The following is a 24,288-nucleotide window of genomic DNA, read 5'->3' as shown; positions in this document are numbered from 1 at the left end:
TATTTCTGTGAAGCTACTTTGAGACAATGTGAATTGTTAAACGCTCTATAGAAATAAATTAAATTGAAATTGAAATATAAACTCAGTCTAGGCAAGTTTTTGATGGAAAACAAAAGATTGGACATTTTTGTATTGGCAGAATGAATTTCCACAAATCATAGCATAGCATCTATGCTAGTCACAACAGACTCTTAAATTCATTGTAAATGATTTAAATTCAAATAAATAAGTGGAATTATTTTTCAAATGTTTTTTTTATTACTTTGCATTGTTTTTTTACAAACAGGTATCACAAAAATGTATCACATTTAATGTAACAGTAGAAGGGGGTATTGCAAACAGTGGACCAGTTCTACATGTGAACTTCTGTAACTTTTTTCTACAAATTAAATTCAGTCTTTCTTTTATTTTTATGTCATAGTTTTAATAATAAATGTGCAAATATTTGACCATGTGAAGGCTTTTCCCATGCCACCACAACATTAACAAAAGCATTCCTAACATAATTTCAAGAAAATAAAGTTAAATGTTTAAAGGGACTGAAAGTGCAATGCACAGCTTTAGAATAACACACAAGCAAATTCACACAAATTAGCTGACGCTCTATACAAATAAATACATAAGTCTAGCTCAAAAACAGACGAGAGTGAATGACTCAAAGTGGCATTATAACATTGTTTTGTAGTTAGTCAAAGGATAAACATTCAGTATGCACGACAGTGTAAATAAAAAGAGAATCAGTGCTCTAAAAAAATCCCATTTAATATTTACTCCAAAAAAAAAGGCAGAAATCTGAAAGACGAAAAAAAAACAATAATTCGTAGAAGTCGTCTTAATGTTATAGCTATACGAGTTGAGATAATTATCCATAAAATGTTTAAAATTGCAGTGAAGTATCTATGACAGTGATCACAGCCTGTACAGGTAAACATTTTAGCATGCAAATTTCCTGATTAGAGTTTCATACGTCCAGCTGCCAGTGATGAATTTAACATAGAAGCAGTAAAAGAGCAGCATGTTAATAAATTCCTTTGGTTTGACTAGAATGCATATGCCAATATGACTTTTTTCGATTTGCAATATTATTACAATGTTTTCTTTATTTATTGATGTATTTTTAATCTTACTACCTGTCAAATAAGACCTTTTTAACTGAAAGAAACATCTTCTTTAATATTTAACAAAGGTCTTGGTTCAAACTGACCGGCACAGGTAGATTAAAATCGCTAATGCTTCCAAAATCAATTTATGATTGCGAGCTAAATTTCATCATGAGGACGAGGTTATGAAAGCTATGACATATGCACTTATCTTTTGTAAACATATTCCTCAGTCAGAGCAACAGTTCTGTCAGGAATGAGATGTGGCAGCATTTTAAAGGGTCTATAATAATAGTGATAATAAAATGAGATGTTTGGATTTTTTTTTTAAACATCACTCAGACCTGCAAGTCATCAGTAATCGGTCTGTAAACAGTATCACACTGCAAGTGTCTGCATACAATTCAAGGCTTTTAGAGAGGAACACTTTTGCTTTTAAGGTATACTAATGTCAAATCTGAAAAAATAAATAAATAAATAAAAAAAATAAAAAAGATTAAAGCATTAAAGTGTGTAATTCCCTGTTTTCCTGTCTTAACGTTAGCACAAGCAACTAGGTAAAGATTCTATGATCATCGTCATAAAACCTGCTTTTTTTCAGGCAATATTTCGTGTCGAGTTCTACGTTAGTAATTAACAACGTAAATGGATGGATCATCTATTTCTGACGATGGATAATCAATTACTTTTTTTTTTTTTTTTTTTTACTTGCCTGGACGTTTTTGCCTGGAACCTTTTTCTTTGGCTGGAAATATGTTTTTGTAATATTTTTGGATGAAATCTGAATCCAGGTTAATTATATAGTATACACTATACAATACAGTAAAACATTGTTGGGTTTTATTCCACGCTAAAGTGAGACGGATGAGTCTAACGTGAGACAGAGGAAGGGGCGGGGTTAACCTGTCAATCACTCCGTATTCCTATGTTCTCTGGCTAATTTATGCTATTTACTGAGAGGAAAAAAAAATCTTATTTTATTGATTTTGAGTGTTTACTCTCAAGAACCTCTATTGTGTCTTTGTTAAAAAGTGTTTCTACACAAAATGCGGTAAGGTTTTCCAACTGCTAAATTTGAAGGCATCAGATTCTGAGATGTTGAACTGCTTATTTATATATTTTAAAACAAGAAATGTGCCTGGCTCAATCAACTACATTACAATCAGTATTTTACTAATAGATTCAGCACTCGATTAGTACTTTACACGTCACAGGTCTAACAGCGAACTCCATAGTAACCACAGCCTTATGCGACCTCATGTGACCTCCCATGACCAGGCTTCCTTATGAAATCCGGAACAAAACAAACAAATAAAACTAGATTTGTAAAGTTTGTCGCGACAAACTTTGATGTTGGCTTTGACGATGCAAGTATTCGCAACGGATGGTGCTTTTTGGAGGCAAGTGGATATAAGGGTTAGTGTTGCTTTTGGAGGCAAGTGGACAGAAAGCTAGGTTGCCAAAACATTTGGAGGTAAGCGGAGACAAGCATGTGACATCATCCAAATACTCCTGAGGAAGTTTCCCACATTGGGCTGATTTTTTTGATATGTCACTTATCCATGTTGTGCTAATTTTTGATTTTCATGTGACATCACGTGACGTCATGTTACGTCATCAGAATACATGTGAGGAGGTTTCCCTCATTGTTCTGAGTGTTTTGATATGTCACATGTCCATGTCGTAAAAAGTTTTTTTGATTTTGCATATTTTGGGGGCGGGGCTGCGGCACAACCGAAAGGCCAGTCGGTACACCAATTTAAAAGTTTGTTCAGAGTATCACCCTAAAGGAGCTGGCCGAGTTTGGTGTAGATAGTTCGAAAGCTTGCCGAGTTATAAACCTCCAAAGTTTATAATGGGAGTCTATGGGAAAAAAGGCCACTTTGAGACCCGGTACCGGAAGTACCGGTACTCGGATCGCTTAGAAAAGTAATAGCAACAAACATCAGACCAGGGTCTACAACATATCCGAATTTGGTTCATGTGGCTCGAAAGCTCTAGGCCGGATTAAATTTTTATAAATTTTTGTCTAAGCTTAAATAGGAAAACAGAATGTTGGCTTCTACAAAGCCAACATAATAAAAACAGACCAGCTGCTGTAACAAATCACTAGGAAATCAAACACTCCTGAAATGGATCAATTGAAATGGTTAAGATTGAATGTAACATGTAACGTGACCCCAGTTCCTATGTCAGTTTCACATTCATCATTTTTTGGACGTCTTATAGCAGTTTGAGGAAAGACTCTAAGCGTGCTCTTATCTAGCACAGAGGTGTTGGGGTTCTTGTTCGTCACCATGGTGGATACTGGAATTTTAATTTTCCCTGTAATGCCCAGCGTCTGTAGATCTGCTTCTCTGTGATGAAGCGATGGCCGCCTCTCCGCACACGCTCGTGCACTCTGTACATGCCACACTCGTCTAGACGATTCGACTCGTAATAGTGATACGGCACTGAAGAGGAATTGGTGAGACTATACACACGCACGCACAAACCACACACACACACACACACACACACACACACACACGTATACATACATTACAGTAGGTTTTCCTTCAAAGAGAGATTTTGAATTGAACTCAATTAAATTAAAATGTTTCCATGATAAAAAAAACAACCTGTATTTTCCCTTTTCTCTGTTGAATGTTTTCTATTTCACTGTGTAGACGTATTAGTGTTGTTACCTACATAACATCTCATATATTTCTTGATTGTCAGGCTCTTTACCTAATTTCTTTGTAATCTTTCTTTTTCTTATTATTACTTCTTATTTTTATTAATCATTATTATAAATGGAGAATGTACAATCGACTTATTTCAGGTTAAGGACAATATCCAGATGTTCCTCTTCACCTTTTGGTTGTCTTACTAATCTAACAATGCACATGCGCACAAACTCACCTGCAATATGATCCGTCTATCATCCCGTAAACGTTAATGCTGTCGCACATATCCTGCGCAAAAATCATAGTGAAAAAGCCGGTGCTGAGGAATGCTCCAGACTTCCTTCTGAGAGTGAGAGAGAGAGAGAGAGAGAGAGAGAGAGAGAGAGAGAGAGAGAGAGAGAGAAAGCAAGATCAGAATTAACATATGATTTATAATAAACAGCTGTGTTTTTCTGTGTGTACATACATGCAGCTATCACTACACTGTGCACACCTAGCTGTTGAAAATGCGGGTACATGGTGTTTAGAATAAACCATAATAGTGCATGTTGGAGCTGTACATTTACATACCATAGCCTCTGTGGATTTGGACAATTTACCAAAACACAGCATCAGTGGAAAGGAACTACTGTTGAGCAGGTATTGTTTGGGTGCTGGATAAAACCCCTTTACCGACATCTCAGTGTTTACATCACGCTGGACCTGTCATGATCCTGTCACATCAACACCCTGATGAGGATCCATCAGCACCTTTATCTCCTTGACTAAGAAACTTTACACTCCCTTTATGCTGCTAAGGAGATTTCAATTTTTTTCTGTTGCAACCAGTTAGTTGTGTGTACCATTTTCTACATTTTTTCCCTTCCATATTGACAGGACAATTCTATTTCACTTTAATGCTACTCTCATTCTAATTTGAAATAAGCATTTCACCGCATGTCATATGGAGTCGGGTTGATTTGAATCAGGCTCATCTACTTTTCCGTACACGTTTGTATGAATCGTCTTGTAGACTACAACAGTGGTCAGAACCCCTTTTGACTCGGGTGACCTTCAGGTCCAGCAACACCTCCAGAAAAGCTGATCAGTGTCCCTGCTGTGCTGAGAATTGTCCATTACCAACATAATATCCAGAGTTGTATGGAGTCGTTACTTGATTTTAGCAGGACATTCATTTTAAGCATTATGTGTGTTATGACACTTTCAACAACTTCAACGACTGCAGAAAAAAGTTGTTGCTGGGGTGGTTCTATCTGGAGTACAACTTTATACCTTCACCATCTTTCACCTGGTATAAAAATCTACATACTGTAACAAGACGTTTTTATAGTAAAGCTTGACATGAGTCCTACATGTGCCTTCACACGGTACAGAGTAGTACCCTTTTTACAGAGTGATATTATAACAACAGACGCGTTATGACTACCTGTTCTTGCCAGTCTCGTCCTGGAAGACACGATCACATTGCATCATCTTCTCCCTGCTCACAGTGTAGATGTGCGCTCTTGGGTATTTCCATGCCAGTTTGACCAGCATGTTGAACACACGGCCCTTGCCGTCGTGCCTCATGTTCCGCTCAGGACCCCAAACCACATAGCGTGTGTTTGACTCTTGATTGAAGAAATAGGCCTCACGTTGCAGCAGACGTCGCACACTGGAGTGTGAGACCACACGGACCGTCGTCTTATTTCCCACATCCGTCTCAAAGCGTTGTGTCGGTGCTGCGTTCATGCGGATCACGCATTCATGACCGTCAATCTCACGCCCACATCTGCTGCCTAGCACCTGACCCGAGCTGGAGACGACGGCACAGCTGGCACAGCGCAGCGCCAGGTACTGCTGCAAGGAATGAAAAAAGTTAGTTTGTGTATTATTCTGTTTAAAATGTTGCTTCTTTACAAATATACCACATATAGTCACATTACCTAAACACACTTTTTTTTAAACCATTATCACGATTTCAAATTTTTTACAATAATCAACTGTAAAACGTTTACAAACCTGCTCAGTATAGATTATTTACAAAAAAAAAATAAAATAAAAAAATAAAAAAATTAGTGGCAGCCAGAACTTTCCACAAATATTTTTATAGGCATAATAACTGTAATGATGGAGGGTTGTGATTTCCACCACTAAAACAAGATAAAAAGAAATCAGGAAACCTACTTGTGACCTTGACCTGGGGGGCAAAATTCTCACATAGCCACGAAGTCCTAGAACTACTTCTATTGTTTTGGTTATGTGATTGTACCAGAGCAGCAGAGAGACGGCGATCAGGAGGAGGAGCAGCCAACAAAACCTCTGTATGTAGATAATAAAACAGAAAATAATTCTTCATTTACAGGAATTATTATTATTATCATTATGTGGAATTAACACAGAATGACTTCAGTCACTGATCACATTAAATTAAAAGATCATCATTAAAAAAAAGGGTTAGTTGATGCAGATCTCTCAAAAAGAACATCCCTCATAATCCAGCTGTATTTTCTGAATGATATTATACTTATTATCTCTGTTCCCTGTTTTTACAGTATATATAAAACATTTTTTATATACCTGAGACATCATATCCTGCTGAAGCCTGAGAGCTTCAACACCAGGGCGCAAATTGCTCTCGTTCAAGTCATCCTTTAAAAAGACAATCATTATTTAATAAAAATAACGTATCAAGAATAACAGTAGGTTTGCTAATTATTTGCAAAATCAGTTAATTGGTATTAAAGCTTAAAGATTATAGGAGCTTTATTCCAAACCCCTATGTAGGGATTACAGTGTTGTGTTGTATCCTATTCCAATATATCGTAACAAAAACGATTCATAGTATTCAGTATGTTTTCATAAGATACAATACATTTCAGTCAAACGAAGTCGTATCTGTTAGTAATTGATGAATAATGTTTACTAATAAAAAAATGCTAAGCTAGCTAAAAAAATGAGCATTCTTACATTTTACTCGGCACGCTCATGTTTATGTTCCGGAGTGAAAGATTCATCGAGATACTTAGTTCCGACATCGTTATTCGTTTAGGTCAATTAAAACGGGTCGTGTTTGAATAACAGGAAGTAAACAAAGTCCAAAGAATATGAGTATGTGAAACGGTGCGCCCTTGTATGTTGTAAAAAAACATTTAAAAACGTGTATATAAAGATACGAGATCGGTATTGTACTCAAAGTGTCACTGTAGTGTCAGACAGTTGGATTCCACGCGCGCGCGATTTCTAGCAGTTGATTGGGCAACGCAACCGATCCTCAGCGACTATTTGAGGATTCGGTTGTCAATTATCTTCTAAGTCCCGCCTCTAAGTGACGCAGGATTGTGCGCTTGAAATGCGGCCATAGAGGATGTCCTTCTCCAGCAGTCCTTCGGAGTAAGTACGGTTACCTTTATATATTCATGTATATTTTTATATATATATTTTAACCTATTTCAGTTTATATTTCGGTGCAGGTTAGTATTACTGTTGATATATTTCTCCCCAATCAGACAGAAAGCTATAGTGTTAGCTTTTGTGCTAGCTAGCATGTTGTGTGATGTCAGTTTATTTACCTACACAGACTGAGATACATGTCAAGTTCAAACTTAACAAAAAAGTCAACTTGAAGTTATCAGCCCCCCCCCCCCCACTAACAAACCATTTCCTGTTTCTGTCATTGATAGCAGTCAAACTATTGGAGGAATTGTTTTAGTTTTGCTTTGTAGGGGGGGGGGGTGTGTGTGTGTGTGTGTGTCTGTGTACTCCTTCCTCTGTGTTTTCTTGTGCATATCAGACATTTATGGAAAAGTGTCTTCTTCTGTTATCATTTACTCATTTTTGGTACCCATTATCCAGGTCAGGGTCATAAAGGATACAGTGGGAAGGAGGTGAGGAATATACCCTGAATTTGGACATCTTTTCATGACAGGACATTATGACCTGGGGCAATTTAGTGCATCTAGGTCACCTACTGGCATGTTGTTTGGAGGTCAGAAGAATTCAGAGAATCGTGATGAAACTTACAGAGAGATTGCGCATGGAAACCGCAAACAGACAGTAACCCGAGTTTGGGACCCGAGCGTGTCGCTCATACTAATTTACAGACCTGGACAAATATGGATATTCTGTTGTCAAAGTTTTATTGATTCGAAACACGAAAAGTCTGAATCGGTTGGATTTGAACATTTCGTTAATCTTTGACTAATGTGTGTTCTAATACACAGCATTTTTTCTTTTCCTTCATATTGCTGCAGAAAACTGAATATATCAACATATACACAGACATAAATTATTATTTACGGGTATCTACATAAAACTAGCAAGTATTTCTCTGGCATGAAATTCGGTTTACTCCACAGTGTTTCTGAATTTCTGAACCCAATTTAAAAGGTGTTGATTAACTCAATTTATTTGAATGGATATGACTTTGGCTTTAGGGAAATCACAGGTTTATATTAATCAGATTTTTCTTTAGTAAAAGCAGATTCAAAGCACATGTATTGAGGACGATGAATGCTTTTTTAAGTATTTTTCTGAATCAATGAATCTGTATAAATGTTGGTTTCTGTAAGGAGACATTAACATTTAAGAAAGAAGACTTGTATTAGTGTCAGCACTTTAATGTAACACTGTTCCTTTAAGTCTTCTAGAGGACCGAAGTTTCTAAGCTACAACTGAAAGTAAACAGAGAGACTAGCGAGTGAATGACTCCTTATAGCTGCTATAACATTACTTATAATAAGAATCACATTTTCTTGTGTATTTTCTCCACAATAATAGATACTAACAATATAACAGTGAACAGTTAATATGTGTGACCAAAATGAATCCGTATTTCTGTTCAGGTTTTATTTGCTGTCTTTGTTAAAGATGAGCTTTATTCATCCCTAGCTTGTTTATCACCTGGTGTTATGGGAAAGATATTCAACGACCCTGTTGCAAGTCTTGCTCTGTTCCTTTGTTAAAATAATACATGTGGTATCATGTGACTTCAGTAACATGGAGATCTGTTTATTTAGCCAAAGCCACTGTGCACTGTTTTCTTATCTCCCAGGCAGCATAAATGAAAAGCCATGTACCTGGCATGCAGGAAAGCTGATCCTCAACCAGCCGCACCCCTATGATATTAGGAAAGGGCAGATCTGACATCTACGTTAATCAGAGGTTGATTTTAAGGCAGAATTGTTGGAGGACCAAGAATCAGGGTGCCATCTCTGGATGTTACGGCTCATAAGAACGGAGTTAAGATGTCATTCAGGCAAACAGAGGGCATGTCCATCATGCAAGCCTTAGCCATGACTGTGGCAGAGATACCTGTTTTCCTGTATTCCACCTTTGGACAGGTACACACGCACGCACGCACACGCACGCACACACAGACAGACACACACAGACAGACAGACAGACACACACGCAAACAGACAGACAGACAGACATAAACACAGACAGACAGACAGACATACACACGCAGACAGACAGACAGACATACACACGCAGACAGACAGACAGACATACACACACAGACAGACAGACAGACATACACACACAGACAGACAGACATACACACACACAGACAGACAGACGGACATACACACACACAGACAGACAGACATACACACAGACAGACAGACATACACACACAGACAGACAGACAGACAGACAGACAGACAGACACAGACAGACAGACACAGACAGACAGACACAGACAGACAGACAGACAGACACAGACAGACAGACAGACACAGACAGACAGACAGACATACACAGACACACAGACAGACAGACATACACAGACACAGACAGACAGACACACACAGACACACAGACAGACAGACACACACAGACACACAGACAGACAGACACACACAGACACACAGACAGACAGACATACACAGACACACAGACAGACAGACATACACAGACACACAGACAGACAGACAGACAGACATACACAGACACACAGACAGACAGACATACACAGACACACAGACAGACAGACATACACAGACACACAGACAGACAGACATACACAGACACACAGACAGACAGACATACACAGACACACAGACAGACAGACATACACAGACACACAGACAGACAGACATACACAGACACACAGACAGACAGACATACACAGACACACAGACAGACAGACATACACAGACACAGACAGACAGACATACACAGACACAGACAGACAGACACACACAGACACACAGACAGACATACACAGACACACAGACAGACACACAGACAGACACACAGACAGACACACAGACAGACAGACAGACATACACAGACAGACATACACAGACACACAGACAGACAGACATACACAGACAGACAGACATACACAGACACACAGACAGACAGACATACACAGACACACAGACAGACAGACATACACAGACAGACACAGACAGACAGACAGACACAGACAGACAGACATACACAGACACACAGACAGACATACACAGACACACAGACAGACACACAGACAGACACACAGACAGACATACACAGACAGACAGACATACACAGACAGACATACACAGACACACAGACAGACATACACAGACAGACAGACATACACAGACACACAGACAGACAGACACACAGACACACAGACAGACAGACAGACAGACATACAGACACACAGACAGACAGACATACACAGACACACAGACAGACAGACACACACAGACACACAGACAGACAGACATACACAGACACACAGACAGACAGACATACACAGACACACAGACAGACAGACAGACAGACATACACAGACAGACAGACAGACATACACAGACACACAGACAGACAGACATACACAGACACACAGACAGACAGACATACACAGACACACAGACAGACAGACATACACAGACAGACAGACATACACAGACACAGACAGACAGACATACACAGACACAGACAGACAGACATACACAGACAGACAGACAGACAGACACACACACAGACACAGACACACAGACAGACAGACAGACATACACAGACACACAGACAGACAGACATACACAGACAGACAGACATACACACACATGCAGACAGACAGACATACACAGACAGACAGACAGACATACACAGACACACAGACAGACATATACAGACACACAGACATACACAGACAGACAGACAGACATACACAGACAGACAGACATACACACACACGCAGACAGACAGACATGCAGACACACACCCTCAAATCAAGGTTTTGTACTCAGACTAACATAGTTAATTTGCTCTTGCCTGTTTTTTTAACAGTTTATCTCGTCATACCACTGACAAGCAGCTCTATATCTAATGGAAAGTATAGATAGAACCGTGATAATAATGTCCATGTTCTAATACTCTTATCTGTCATCCTCTCCCCTCCTCTTAGTCCATTTTCTCACAGCTTCGACTGACCCCGAGCCTGAAGAAGGTGCTGTTTGCAACAGCGTTGGGTTCTGTGGCCTTGGCCCTCACTGCGCACCACCTGAAGAGACGCAGCAGGAAGAGGAAGCAGATAGCAGAAAAGGCAGGACCCAAGACAGTGGGCATCCCGGAGCAGCTGCTACGCCCAGGAAGACCCACATCACTGAAGAGAGGTCAGAAACAGCATCGGAAAATGTGTATTAATGTATAATAATATATTTTAGATCAATACATAAATGTATAATAAAATATATATTTTATTAGCTTGCCCACTGCTCAGGTAAAAGCTCCAGTGTGCTGCCAATTTTGTTTATACTAAAAAGCACGTCATTTTTGCTCCCTTGACAAAAACAACCATTGGCCAGTGTTTCAGCTGTAGGATTTGGCATTCTGTTCTTGGGTCACATATAAAAGCTGTTTTTACAAACCATTATGGTTAGCATCTTTATTTTCTTTAGATATGTTTCACTGTAAGGAGAGTTGAGACAGGTGAGTTAAAGTGTACACCTGCTTGTTCCAGGTTATGAACAAATGGTTTCTTATCTGTGTGTGTTAGTGCATGCGTGTGTGAGTGCAGCAGGAGTTGGACTGAGTCTGGTGTCTGATGTTCAGCACTTGTGCGTGCATGAGATGGTGCGTGAGAGCATGCGTGTGAGTGTGGTAGTTGCAGCATTGAGGCCAGACACACCACCATGAAGCATTTTTTGGTTTATGTATTAAAAAAATCCCTAATACATGTAAATATCAAACGAAAACTTTTGTCTTGCTAAAGCTAATAAGCAGTTGTTGAACCTGTTTACCAGATTAAAAATCTAATTAATATGACAAAGATTGTTCATGTGTTTGTTGTAGGTCCGTTTCCAGGCCGCCAGATGTTGAGCCCAAGTACTCGAAGCAACGATACCATGAGTGGAATCTCTTCACTTGCTGCCAGCAAACACTCGAGCTCTTCACACACATCCGTATGAGACACATGCAGACTTTTTATCTGCCTTTTTTCTTCTATTATGCTGATGCTAATTTGCACCATTGTAGACTCCGATTGGATGTGTATGTTTGCATGTATGTTTTTAAGGCACGACTGCCTGCATCTCCCAACCAATCAGGCACTGTACCCACACCATGGGAGGCAGAGCCTGTGGCAGAGGAGCCCGGGGCAATAGAAGATGCAAATGCAGAGAACTTGTACCTCATTGGTAATTAAATCTATAGAAGAATACGTAAATATGAAATCTGGGTTTATAAAGTTCTTTCTTCTAAGGTTCATTCTTTGGTTGCTTTCCTCCTCAGTTCAGTCCTTTTATTTTCTTGTTATGCCAGCTAAAAGGCTGACTTATGAACCTAAAATCTGGCAACATTAAATAATATACTTTTGTCCTGCATTAGTGCTAGCGAAGAAACATTAGAGCCAGAACCTGTGCTGTAGAAACTGGAGTATGTCCATGTGAAGCTTATTCACATTCATTATTGATAAAACACTTCTTAATGTCAGGAGTGCATACACTTATTCTGACCTATTTTAAAACCTGGAAAAGTTCCAGCTGAAAGCCATTGACCAGGAATGCCAGAAAACCCCCAGAAAAACAGGGTCAGTTATTGGGTGGAGGCACTTATTTAGTGCTATTAAACACACTATCAGTTAGATTTTTAACTATATAAATACACATTCATATACTGGTTAGATATTGAGGATAAGCTTCAATTTATTCTGTCAGATCTTGAACCTTGCTCTGTTGGTGTCAATATTTCAAGCTGCCAGGTAAATAAAAGTGTCTGTGCAGTTCAAAACGGTTATCTGTTAAACTGAAAATGTCGTAAACATCTCAAATGAGTCAAATAAATCTAAATGAGAAGTTCAGATAGAACACAAATGCCAAGGACTGACTGCACATGTAACTGGTTAAATATTACATTACACTCAGCCACTAGAGGGCATCAGAGACATTGTAGCTTCACTTCTCAACTGCCGACCTGTTATCCACAATATAGTCAGTGGTAATAAACTGTCACTCCCTGTAGGTATGGAGCTGTTCGAGGAAGCACTGCAAAAGTGGGAGCAAGCGCTGAACATCAGACACCAGACTCAGTCCAACTCCTCTTCTGCTAACAGTCTCGTTCAACAGGGGGCAGCACTCACGGTAAAATCCACTCCTGACCAGCACTCTGGTTTTAATGCATCATTGGAATATTCCAGCAAGAATATATTTAAATGACAATGAACTATGTAACCACGTAAGACATTTGATTTACACACATCAGCTCACCTTACAAAGTATTAAAAGCTTTTGTACTGATAGAATATATGAAATAGATTTACCTTCCCTTTGTGGAAACATTTTAGTATTATATTAAGAATTTTATTGCTAAAGTTTTATCTACATTTTGGGAAGCTGATAAGTGAATTCAGCAGCTTGTAATGTCTTCTGAATAAGTTTTCTGCTTGTTTCGGTAATCTTTTTAAATAGCACTGTTAACTAATTAAGGTGTGTGTCTGTGTGTGTGTGTGTGTGTCCGTGTGTGTGTTGTGATCATAACAGCCAGAAGCTCGTAATCGAAAATTTGCAGAAAAACTGGAGTCCCTTCTGCACCGGGCTTATCATTTGCAGGAAGATTTTGGTAGCACCATACCAGCAGATAGCCTGCTAGCTGACCTTGGTAAGCACATTTAATTCTGCAGTGAGTCGGGCAGCTGTGGTTTTACAATCCTCCCTTTCAGATTGCATTGACAGTTAGGGGATGTGCTTCGTCCTTCATGGTGGTATGCTGAAATGACCTTGGATACCGTGGCTCAGTGAGACCCACACCAACATTTTGTCCTCTTTTTATTTTGGATTCCAATATCTTTTGTACAGCACCACTATTTCTCTGCTGTTGTGAAATCAGTGAAAACTGGCCAAAAGGCCACACACATATAGGAGTAAAACCTCCAAAACTATATTGGCCAGTGTGTCAGTTTCATTGTCCAAATTCTTACATTTATTTTTTTTATTTATTTATTTATTTTTGTTTGTTTGTTTGTTTATTGTGTGTGTAATGTAGAGAGTGAAGGCACGTTAATTCTGCCCATTGTCGAAAGCTCTCGTGGTGTCCGGGACGACGATGCCGCTACCATCACATCAGACGATTCTTTTTTCTCTGCAGCTGAGGTTGGGACAAAAACATGCGTGCGCACACACCTTTTCAGATCCTAAAACCATAACACACTGTGGCTTTTCTAATTATTGTGCCCAGTTTTGATAATTTTAATTTATTAATTCAGATGACTGGAGGGGTTTGTACTGTACATTAGTATGGCTAATCAGTATTTGTCAGTTTTTTTATCAGTATTTATTGTTGATTATTTGGAGGCAAACAATAATGATAGGGAAATGTACAGTACAGTCACCCAAACAGTCAGGGAGTGTTTATACAGGTCAATAGTTACGTTTGTTATTACAAATAAAATATTATGATTTTTTTATATATCATTTTTGCTGTTGAATGGCAGGCTGGGAAAATGTAGAACTAAATCAGGATTCTATCTCTGTGTCTCTCTCTCGCTGTCTCTCTCTCTTTCTCTCTCTCTCTCTCTCTCTCTCTCACTCTCACTCTCACTCTCTCTGCTGTAGTTGTTTGATGCATTCACTCCCGATGAGGTGTATCAGCCCCTCAAACCCGCAGCTCTGTATGAAGAAGCACTGACTTTAGTGAGAGAAGGGAAAGTAGAATGCAGATCACTCAGGTACTACATTCTAAACAGTACACACACTCTGTCTCTCTCTCTCTCTCTCTGCATAATGAGAGTTTGGCTATAGACATTTAATTAAAAGATTTTTCATATTTAACATTTGCATGTGTGTGTATGCTCTTTAGAACTGATTTACTGGAGTGTTACAGTGATCAAGACTTCCTGGCTAAGCTCCATTGTGTCCGACAGGCTTTCCACGTCAGTGCACGCACACACACACACACACACACATACATGCACCTATTTTCGTTTTGTGTTTTTTTGTGGTTTCCGCTGTTTCTTTCTTTCAGTCTTCACTCACTATCTGTGATGTTTCTTGTAGTCTGTAGGTTTTGATTGTGTGTGTATGTGTGCGTGTGTAGGTGTTACTGGTGGATGAGACTCACAAGAATTTCTTCATGGAAACAGGCAAACAGATGATCATTGGACTCATGGTCAAAGGCAACAAGGTAATATTTATAATCCTAAACCATCCTATAAATAATTTAGAAAACCACAAAGATGTGTCAGTCTGTCCCAGCTGTGGTCTGTTTCCTAACTGCAAAACCTAAATAGTGTACGTATTAATAAGTGCATCACCTCCCCATCCTCTCAGTTGTTTACATAGTAAGACAGGAGTGTATTAATGGCTGCTTTTATAATGACTCTGTGTGTGCAACATGAGATGACTCATGTTATCCACTCAAAAAAGCCAGTAATGAAAAATTTTGAGCAGAATTATAATCATAGCATCTTAATTTGTAGTTAAAACAGTCATGTCATATCATAATTAACTTATTAACATGTTCGCTTTAAATTGTTTCCTAATATCTCACTGGCACAGACTAAAAATCACCTCTTAGGAAAAAGTGTAGACTGTCCATAACTGTCCTGAATAGTTGTATTTCCTTTTTTTTTTTATTTAATTTACATTTTTTGATCCGGTCAGAAAACTTGAAAACAACCTTAATGGAGAGTTTAGTACTATTGGGACCACAAAGTTAGTGAATATACAGAGCTACAATGCCCAGGCTTTTTCATAGGCTGAATGGCACAATGGCGTATCATTTTCCATATGATGTGTGTGTGTGTGTGTGTGTGTGTGTGTGTGTAGAGTCCAAAGGCATTTTTGGAGAGTTATCAGGACATGTTGCTGTACACTCAACGAGAGGAGACATGGCCAACCACCAAGATGGAGCTTGAGGGACGAGGGGTCGGTGTCTTTACTCTTTCTCTCTTTCACACAAACACACACACTTTTTCTTTTCAACTTTCAGTGGTATGATCAGTTTCGATCTCTGTGCCTCTACTTGTCTCTTTCAATTATCAGTCTTTTGTTTGCTTTTGTTTGATTTTTTTCAGAAGAACTACATTTACAAATGAACATAAATGAATATTCTTATATGAAATTGTTGGTTATAGCCCTTAACCCATTGCTTGCATTAGGCTTAAGGATATAGCTAAAGGTTATGTGCATCATTTATAAAATAGTTTAGTAGTGGTGACATCTGGCCATTGACCTCTGCATAGGTGGTGTGCATGAACTTCTTCGACATCGTGTTGGACTTCATTCTTATGGATGCATTTGAGGACCTGGAGAACCCACCTACCTCCGTGGTTGCTGTCTTGCGGAATCGATGGCTCTCAGACAGTTTTAAAGAAACGGTGATTTCATTCTTGCAAACAGTTTGTGTGGTAGAAGCTTTTTAGAAGCTTTTAGAGTTTTGATGATGAAAGTAGAATTTATTGAAAATCAACAAAGCTGAGTTTATGCGTTAATGGAGCAACTGTTAAACTCAGTCCCAGCACATTCTTAGGTTAGGATTATCTTTGCACAAGCCGTGAACTCCTTTTTGCTGCCCACCTCCATTATCTCTTTAAGTCAAGGTCCTTCCCTCGAATATACCTCCAGATTTAATGGTGGTATAAACTTAGCGTCATTATTTTTCAAAAAATGTTTTGTGCACGCGCACACACACACACACACACATGCTTGTCTAACAGCATAAGGTTACAGTCTCGACAAGAACGGAATAACAAAAACACATAATTTCTTAATTATTATGTTTAAACATGTACTTTTTGTTGTATAAAATATTCCATATTTGCTGCTGTTGGCTTTTGGAGTTATAAAATGAATTACACCGTAGTTCCCTTTACTGCCACCAACTCCCACCAAGGTCCAGCATCGGTGGCAGATTAGTCAGAAGTTGTCCAGACATCACAGAGAAAGACAGATTAATTGTGCAGTGAATCAGGTTTTTAGAGGAGATCTGATAGTAATTATTGGAGATCCAGCTGATTGCTGAGTGTTTAGTTGTCCGGGGTTGCAACTCCAATCCTTATACGTTTTGCTCCTGTTACTTGAATCAAATATTAATTATGGTTATTAGATATCTTTATCTGGATTTTATTTTGCAAAAGGCATCATATCACACATGGTTGCTTAACATCCAGATTGCAGGGTTTATACATTTAGATTCAATGTCCTCACCCTACACATTACATAATGAGAACATCCCACCTTTTCTTGTAAGCTGTTTGTCTAGATTTGTATTAGTGAGCTTCCTTAATAGGCTGGATGTCAAAACATTTGGCCTTGTGTTCAGATGTCTTGCATCCAGTACACGTTTCTGTATACAGCATAGTCTCCTCAGGATTGGCATTTGCTGCTTTACTGTTCCAGAGATGTATGATGTGTAATATTCTGTCTCCCAGTGATGTAGTTTTACTGAATAATTCATACATTTTCTTTTTAACAACCACTTCTTTCTTCTTCTCTCAGGCTTTAGCTACAGCATGTTGGTCAGTGCTGAAAGCCAAAAGAAGGTTACTGATGGTAAGCTATTATAAAACTTATAAAGCCAGCGAACTCTCCTCAGGTTTCATACAGATTCATTTACAATCTGAATATTGTCTGTTCACGATGAGATCAAAAATCTGTCAAAAAGAAGAGATTTAATATAGACTTAAAAAGTTAATTCGCCTGTTTTCTTATACTTTGTGTTCATATAATAATTGTTTACCACCTTGTATTAAAGCTCTGCTTATTAATAAAACTGGAGAATTTCCAGAGGTGTACTGTGTAGTGTTAATTTCGTCACCTATTTTTAATTTAGTCTTAGTCTTAGTCTTGTGCCAAATGTCCTTGTTAGTTTGTCATATTTAGTCATTCACATATCTTTTTTTGTTAGTCAAGTTTTAGTCGACTAAAAGTCTTTTAATTTTATTCTAGTTTTAGTCAAAGAATTGTAGTCTTTTTTTAATACAACACATTATTACTGAGATTATTACTGATAAACATTTCAGTAAAAAAAGTGTTTCACATATGTTTCACTCGAACTTGCCTGCACATCACATTTTTTACTTTATTGACACTGCTTTTAATCGTAATGCAAAGACTGGTCATCGGGACATAAGCAGTCATGTACAATAAAAGAGCCTGCGCAGTGACAGGAAATATAATTTAACACAAAAAGCTGCCTAGACGGTGGACTTGCGCTCAGGATTTATTTAATTTTTTTTTTGAGCGGCGTGTGGACGAATTCTTTCTACGCACACACTAAACAGTGCGAAGCCGCGAACTCGTACTGAATATTTTAAAGGCGTAACAGCTGATGGAAAAGCAGAGACAATTGTAGACGAAAATGAAGAGATTTTATCTTAGTTTTTATTTTATACAAAACATTTTCGTCTCGTCTTTTTTCGTCAACAATAATGCATGTTAATTTAGTCTTAGTCAGCGTTTTTGGACAGTGGTGCAGTCTTGTCATCGTCTCGTCTTAGTCATGAAAAAAAAAAGGTTGTTGACGAACATATTTCGTCTCGTCTCGTCTGACGAAATTAACGCTAGTACTGTGCCACATTTTTAGACAATTCATATAAGCAAATTTATGGAGAAGGACAAATAAATGAACATGAGAACATGTGAGAGAATCATTTTTTGCATTGTTTAGGTTCCAGATGGGTTCATATCTCATTTCTATGGCATCTCGGAGCACGTGAGTCCGGTTCTGGCGTTCGGCTTTCTGGGGCCTAGACAGCACCTGACTGAAGTGTGCACTATTTTCAAGGTAAGATGTGCACATCAATTCTAACACTAATGAGTTTTTTGTTTGATTTAAAGTGACTTTTAATGAGAGAGGAGGAAAGATCTACACCTCATCATCAGGGTATCGTGAGTTTGAATCCCGACAGTGTCACAAGCGTCTATTACAGGCAGTCAAGGGATTAAATTTGGCAGCGCTCTCTGGATCTGAGAGATGCCAGACTCTCTTACTAACACTAGACTGACCTTGGATAGTTTTGTGTGGAAGCATGCGCAAGCTTAAAAAAAAAATTAAAAATGCATTTTTACAATGACTGCCAATGCTTTAATTATTATGTGTAAGCACTGTGTCTTCTGCTAGAATTCTTAAAGAGCTCTAGGTCCTCCCTTTTGGACTCTCCTCTTTCTTCCCCATACTTTTTTAATGGGGTTCATGAAAGTGTACCATGACAAAAGTTTGATTGTGTGGTCGTTGCACCATTTTTGTTTCATTATGTGGTCTTTTGCTCCGATCCAACCGTAAGCATGTTGTAGCTATTGGCTAAGAAAGCCACAATTAAAATCTTCATGTAATTCGTGGAGTTCAAATTGCAATGTATCCTAATTGGTTTCCAGGGTATTTGGAAAAACAAGAGTTCCACATCACCATTGATCCTCCTTTATACCCAGGATTGGTGGTTAGGTGCTTTTCTGTCTAACCGTACATCTTTTAATGCCAAAAACACTCAATGTTCAATGTTTGCTGACATTGTACTTTATTTTTGCTTCATCTGACTATTGATTGAAGTTCCATTCATGTCTAGAGAACTTCAGGCAATTTTGTTCGTGGTGACAGAAAAGGCTTGCTTTTGGCATGCTTTCTGTATAATTTGCTGACATTGAGGTACCGTGTAATTGTGGATTTGAAAGTTTGGTGACTCCAAAAAAGTCACCATCTTCTCCAGATATAAAAGTCACCAAAATCCTTGTGTCATTTTAGCGCCGTTATTGTCCTCACCATAGATATGGGCATTTTCATTTGTGTAGTTATTTTTTGTATGCATTGTTTGATTTATAAAGGTCTATGTCTGACTTTTTTCTTTATTCTTTCTGTAATTTTCCCCGTGTTGATAAATGAACTGCAGAAATATGACTTTGTTGTCTTATAAAAACTGGTAACACAGGAAGTCATAAAAGATGAAGTGAAATATACATTGAAAGTTGCTCCAGTTACATTTTTAGGAATTTCTAGTTGTACCAATATTTGACACTTTGATGCTATTATAAAAAAAATTATATTTAGTAAAGATTTTTTTTTAAGCTTTATTTAAAGCTTTGATTCCTCTCATATTGAGCACTTTTATATAAGGTTTACCAAAGTGTCTTTGTAATGCTAAATAATGCTTTTTTGCTCCTGTGTTTTAATAGCAACAAATTGTGCAGTACCTAAAAGACATGTTTGACCACGACAAAGTACGCTTCACCTCAGCTCAGTCTCTGGCCGAGGACATTTTGAGTTTATCCCACAGGCGCACCGACATCCTGCTGGGCTACCTGGGCATCAACAGTCTGCCAGAAGCTAATGGAGCACTGCCTGCTAGCACGGATGCACAGGACTGATGAAACTACTGTGGAAATTGTCTATAAGAAAATCGTCTATAAGAACTTCTTTAATTCCAGACCAAGAGGCACATCTAGGTTCATAATCTTTAGCAGACTGAAACGTAAGCTATCAGTAAATATCTTCAGCAAGACGAGAATAATGGAACGCTTGAATTCAAGAACAGGTGCAGTTCGCAGAATTTGGATTCTGACCTCTGAAACTCTTAAACTACAGATCTTGAAGTAGCAGTTGCTGGTAACTCCTGCATATGTTATACAGGAAAATGGATTTGATGGAAGTCTTGTTTTATTTGCACCAAGCAGATCTGATTGATTCGCAGCTTGCCACCTGGTACAACTGAAGATTGCAGTTCTGCCGCCTGACTGACAAAATCTAAAATAAATGAAGTGATGTTCAGAACCAAAATGTATAACTGAAAATCTTCAATTCTTTGCAAGATGTTCTGTAGATAGGGGGCAAGTTGGTTTGATTCCTGCCTCCACCCCATGGTTCTGGTGTCTGCATGTTCTTTCCCATGGTTCGAGGGTGTTGTCAGGGTACTCCAGTTTCCCCAGTCTAAAGAAATGTGTTGATTGGCATTTCTAAATGATCTGTGGTGTGTGTATGAGTATGCCCTGAGATGGGTGATCAACATGTTCCCCACCTTCTTCACCTGAGTATCTTGGGTAAAGCTTCAGGCTTCCCATGACCTTGTGTAGGATAAGCAGTACTGGATAGGAAATGGATAGGTGGATGTTATGTACTGTCTCTGCCAGCTGGACTTATTCCAGTTGCATTCGAAATTATTCCATTTGAAACCCCAGAAGCTGAGATCATTGAAAATTGCCACTTTGTCACCTTTAATCGATCAAGAACTGAATACAACACTCAGATGGCGATCCAAGTTCCATTTGTCCGTCAGCTCTCCAGCTAGTTCTATTGTACGTCTATTAACTCAGACCTCCCTTGAGAGCATTCAGATCTACAGTCTGAATATATGACAGAGAATCGCTGCTTTCCGAGCCTAATTTAATCCCACAACCACTGAAGAAGCTGCGTGAACACCACCACCACCACAGAATCACACTTAGACAAGTAGTCTTAAGTTGTTTCTTGCTGCTAGGTTTCTGTTTCACTCTGTCCATTACACACCCTTGTACATAATTTTGTCTTCTGTCAAAATGATGAATAATTAATGTTATCGAGTATGTGTCGCTGGAGATCTGAGAATAGAGAAATGTGTGTGTTATACTCCCAACAATCAGAGGTGGTTTGTGTTCTAGCCAGATCAAGCTCTTTGGCAGGTGGTTATTGTCTGTTCAGTATCAGCAGTCTAATTTCTGTAATTGTAACGTTCAATCAGGTTATAATTATCATTCAGGACAGCTAAACGGGTATTTAGGGCACTGAAGAATGCGAGCGACGCTTATAAAGGGTCACTTTGTGGGTTGGATAAGACTGGGTTTTGTGTCAAGTCGAACTTTATGGTTTATTTAAGGTTTAAGGTGAAGCTTTCTACTGTGAATGAACTGCAGTGAATGACCCAATAATGAATTCTATATCATTATGCTTTAGTTTACATTCTGTAACATTAAGTGTTTCCTAATCCTGCTCTTGTAATACCTATTGTATTGCTAAATTTTTTTTCTGTGTTATAATGCTACTTTTTTTTTTTTCTTCTTCTTCTTTTTTAATGCAGGATTAAGATACATGCCCTATGATTTGTCATTGCTATTTTTAACTTGCCCTTATCTCCTTCCCTTTTTTTTTTTATGATCTGTATGCATTATGTTGCTCAAATGGAGTGTGCACTAGGAGATTGTCTTTACTGTAACAGTTTCTCTGTCTTTTACCAAGCTTTTGTCTTTTATAAAGAGTTGTAAACTCAAGCAAAATCAAATACTGAAGCTGCATGAGCTACAGATTGAGGAGTCTGTTTGAATGTATGATGTGTAAGGTTGAAGTTTATAGTTGAAAACTGAGCTACACGATGGAATTGCTGTTAATATGGATAGATAGAAATGAGGATGTTTCAGAGAAAACAGAGTCAAGACGTTGACATATGGCCGTTGTTTTCTCATCAGTCGCTAGTGTAATCACGAATATGTAACATAAATATGAAATATCAATCTCTTAATCAGAGCTACTGACTCAGGTCATATCTCCTCCAAGGTGTACTAAAAATAAAAAAAACACTAATTTTCTATAGGCTTTCAGAACTAGCTAGTTAAACTCAGTACAAAAAAATCATGCAATCTGTAGTTTATAATCATTACCAATGAGACACACGTCTCTATGGGGAAAACAATAGACGTATTTTGTTTTTCTTATCGTGTATTTCTTTTCATAATGTTTTGTTTTTCCATTTCCTCCTATTTAACGGAAACCAAGTCCAACCTACGTCCTAGCCTTCGTTTGCTGATTTTGCACTTTTTTTTTCCTCACACACACACACACACACACACACACACACACACACATATATATATATATATATATATATATATATATATATATATATATATATATATATATATATATATATATAAAATGTGTGTGTGTATATAATGTATGTATATGATGACAAATCCATCATGAACTATATCTATTTTTGTAGAGGTTTAGAAGTTGATGTTAGAATGTTAAAGGCAGAATAATGCACAGAAAAAAAACCAGTGCCAAAAATATTTGGCCAGCATTTTCAAGTAAAATGAAGAGATTTCTAGTTCATATGCACAGTATACTCCTATTACATGGTCAGCATTTAAAGCCTGATCATTGATACAGTTTGGATCCTTTGTGCCTGTGTTCTGTATGACTTTGTCTGTTTATTCTGGTCCTGTATTTATATCCATGTGGAAATCCCTTCTCATGGAGAAATGTTGACATTTTCTTATATAGTTTGGAAAGAATTCAAACTTTTTTTTTTTTTTTTTTCTTTTAGTTTTCCTTGTTTCTTAAAGCAAATTGGTTGACCCCAGAAAATTAAAAAAGGGAGAAAATTTCCATGTAAATATTTTGTACCAACTGACACACTGAGAGCTGAAATCTGGTTAAAAAATGAATTGATTACGCTTATGTCAGATTTGCTATGACACTACAACTTGGCCTTCAAAATCACCTCACTAGCAAGGTTTTAGACTTTATTTTTAATCGCTATGTTCCTTAAGCTGACTCCTGAACTATTTACAGGATGCTGAGGTATGGTTAAAAAAATAGTTTTTTTGTTTGGTGAAATATAATTTATAGCAATGGGCGTAACCTCCAACGTGTTTTTCTAATGCGTTCTCAGTTAAAGTGTATATCAGTTATCCAGAGTTCACACTAGCAGGTGACGAGTCTCTGAGGTCACTTGTAAGTCTATCGTGAGCATGTTCATTTTTTTTTTGGTGTGCACCGTTTCAGTGAGATCATGTAATAGCCAAAATATTTAGATTGATATCTACATCCCACTATATGATTTATACACTGGACAGTGTGGTTTTACACTGGTTAATGTCCAAAACTCACCAGAGACTCTGATAGTTTATTCCAAGTGTTCATTTTTCTACATAATGTCTCTTGTGTATTATAGGATAAGATAAAACCATGCGATAAATATTCTGCCCTAACTAGTCAAAGGGTAAATGGGAACTAATCGTAGGTCAGAAATTAGGGAACTGGCAAAAACCATTGATATCATGCGCCTTCTGATTGGTCTGTAAAACCATTTAAGCCTTTTTTGTTTTGTTTTTCCACATCATCTAATGTGTGCAGAATTGAGA

The 24,288-nt window shown here is 38.1% G+C and overlaps 2 protein-coding genes across 4 annotated transcripts; one reads left to right on the top strand and one right to left on the bottom strand.

Annotated features, from left to right (window-relative positions):
- Window positions 1-296: 296 nt before the first annotated feature.
- Window positions 297-6,854, bottom strand: st6galnac4 (ST6 (alpha-N-acetyl-neuraminyl-2,3-beta-galactosyl-1,3)-N-acetylgalactosaminide alpha-2,6-sialyltransferase 4). 2 transcript variants are annotated; one of them, XM_060891470.1, is made up of 6 exons: window positions 6,719-6,854; window positions 6,329-6,400; window positions 5,936-6,070; window positions 5,196-5,608; window positions 4,005-4,112; window positions 297-3,573 (listed from the first exon to the last, which is right to left on the bottom strand). In XM_060891470.1, exons 2-6 carry the CDS (start codon window positions 6,338-6,340, stop codon window positions 3,393-3,395), a joined length of 849 nt encoding a protein of 282 aa, XP_060747453.1. In that variant the 5' UTR covers window positions 6,341-6,400; window positions 6,719-6,854; the 3' UTR covers window positions 297-3,392. The 2 variants fall into 2 exon arrangements, with proteins under 2 accessions (XP_060747453.1, XP_060747454.1); XM_060891471.1 differs by having other exon boundaries at window positions 5,196-5,605.
- A 164-nt stretch (window positions 6,855-7,018) lies between these two features.
- On the top strand, window positions 7,019-22,997 carry miga2 (mitoguardin 2). Of its 2 annotated transcripts, XM_060891068.1 has the most exons (17): window positions 7,118-7,141; window positions 7,604-7,635; window positions 8,802-9,090; window positions 11,154-11,361; window positions 12,041-12,150; window positions 12,264-12,384; window positions 13,208-13,326; window positions 13,726-13,843; window positions 14,228-14,334; window positions 14,797-14,909; window positions 15,041-15,113; window positions 15,278-15,364; window positions 16,009-16,107; window positions 16,425-16,559; window positions 17,680-17,733; window positions 18,851-18,967; window positions 20,350-22,997. In XM_060891068.1, the coding sequence occupies exons 3-17, from the start codon at window positions 8,995-8,997 to the stop codon at window positions 20,539-20,541; spliced, it is 1,749 nt and encodes a 582-aa protein (XP_060747051.1). In that variant the 5' UTR covers window positions 7,118-7,141; window positions 7,604-7,635; window positions 8,802-8,994; the 3' UTR covers window positions 20,542-22,997. The 2 variants fall into 2 exon arrangements, with proteins under 2 accessions (XP_060747052.1, XP_060747051.1); XM_060891069.1 differs by lacking the exon at window positions 7,604-7,635 and having other exon boundaries at window positions 7,019-7,141.
- Window positions 22,998-24,288: the final 1,291 nt, after the last annotated feature.

The sequence above is a fragment of the Tachysurus vachellii genome, chromosome 17 (assembly GCF_030014155.1).
Source record: "Tachysurus vachellii isolate PV-2020 chromosome 17, HZAU_Pvac_v1, whole genome shotgun sequence".
In the NCBI taxonomy this organism is placed as follows: Eukaryota; Metazoa; Chordata; class Actinopteri; order Siluriformes; family Bagridae; genus Tachysurus; species Tachysurus vachellii.
Note: the sequence above shows the minus strand (reverse complement) of the source record. Positions and strands in the feature narration are given on the sequence as shown.

What these genes read in the sequence shown, in the direction of transcription:
- st6galnac4 (XM_060891470.1), bottom strand. An exon ending in GACGAGACTGGCAAGAACAG is followed by an intron (nt 4,113 to 5,195) that starts GTAGTCATAACG and finishes TCTCACTCTCAG; the next exon opens with AAGGAAGTCTGGAGCATTCC. An exon ending in ATAGACGGATCATATTGCAG is followed by an intron (nt 3,574 to 4,004) that starts GTGAGTTTGTGC and finishes GCGTGTGTATAG; the next exon opens with TCTCACCAATTCCTCTTCAG.
- miga2 (XM_060891069.1), top strand. Translation starts at nt 8,995, where the DNA reads ATGTCATTCAGGCAAACAGAGGGCATGTCCATCATGCAAGCCTTAGCC. An exon ending in AGAGAACTTGTACCTCATTG is followed by an intron (nt 12,385 to 13,207) that starts GTAATTAAATCT and finishes CACTCCCTGTAG; the next exon opens with GTATGGAGCTGTTCGAGGAA. An exon ending in TCATGGTCAAAGGCAACAAG is followed by an intron (nt 15,365 to 16,008) that starts GTAATATTTATA and finishes GTGTGTGTGTAG; the next exon opens with AGTCCAAAGGCATTTTTGGA.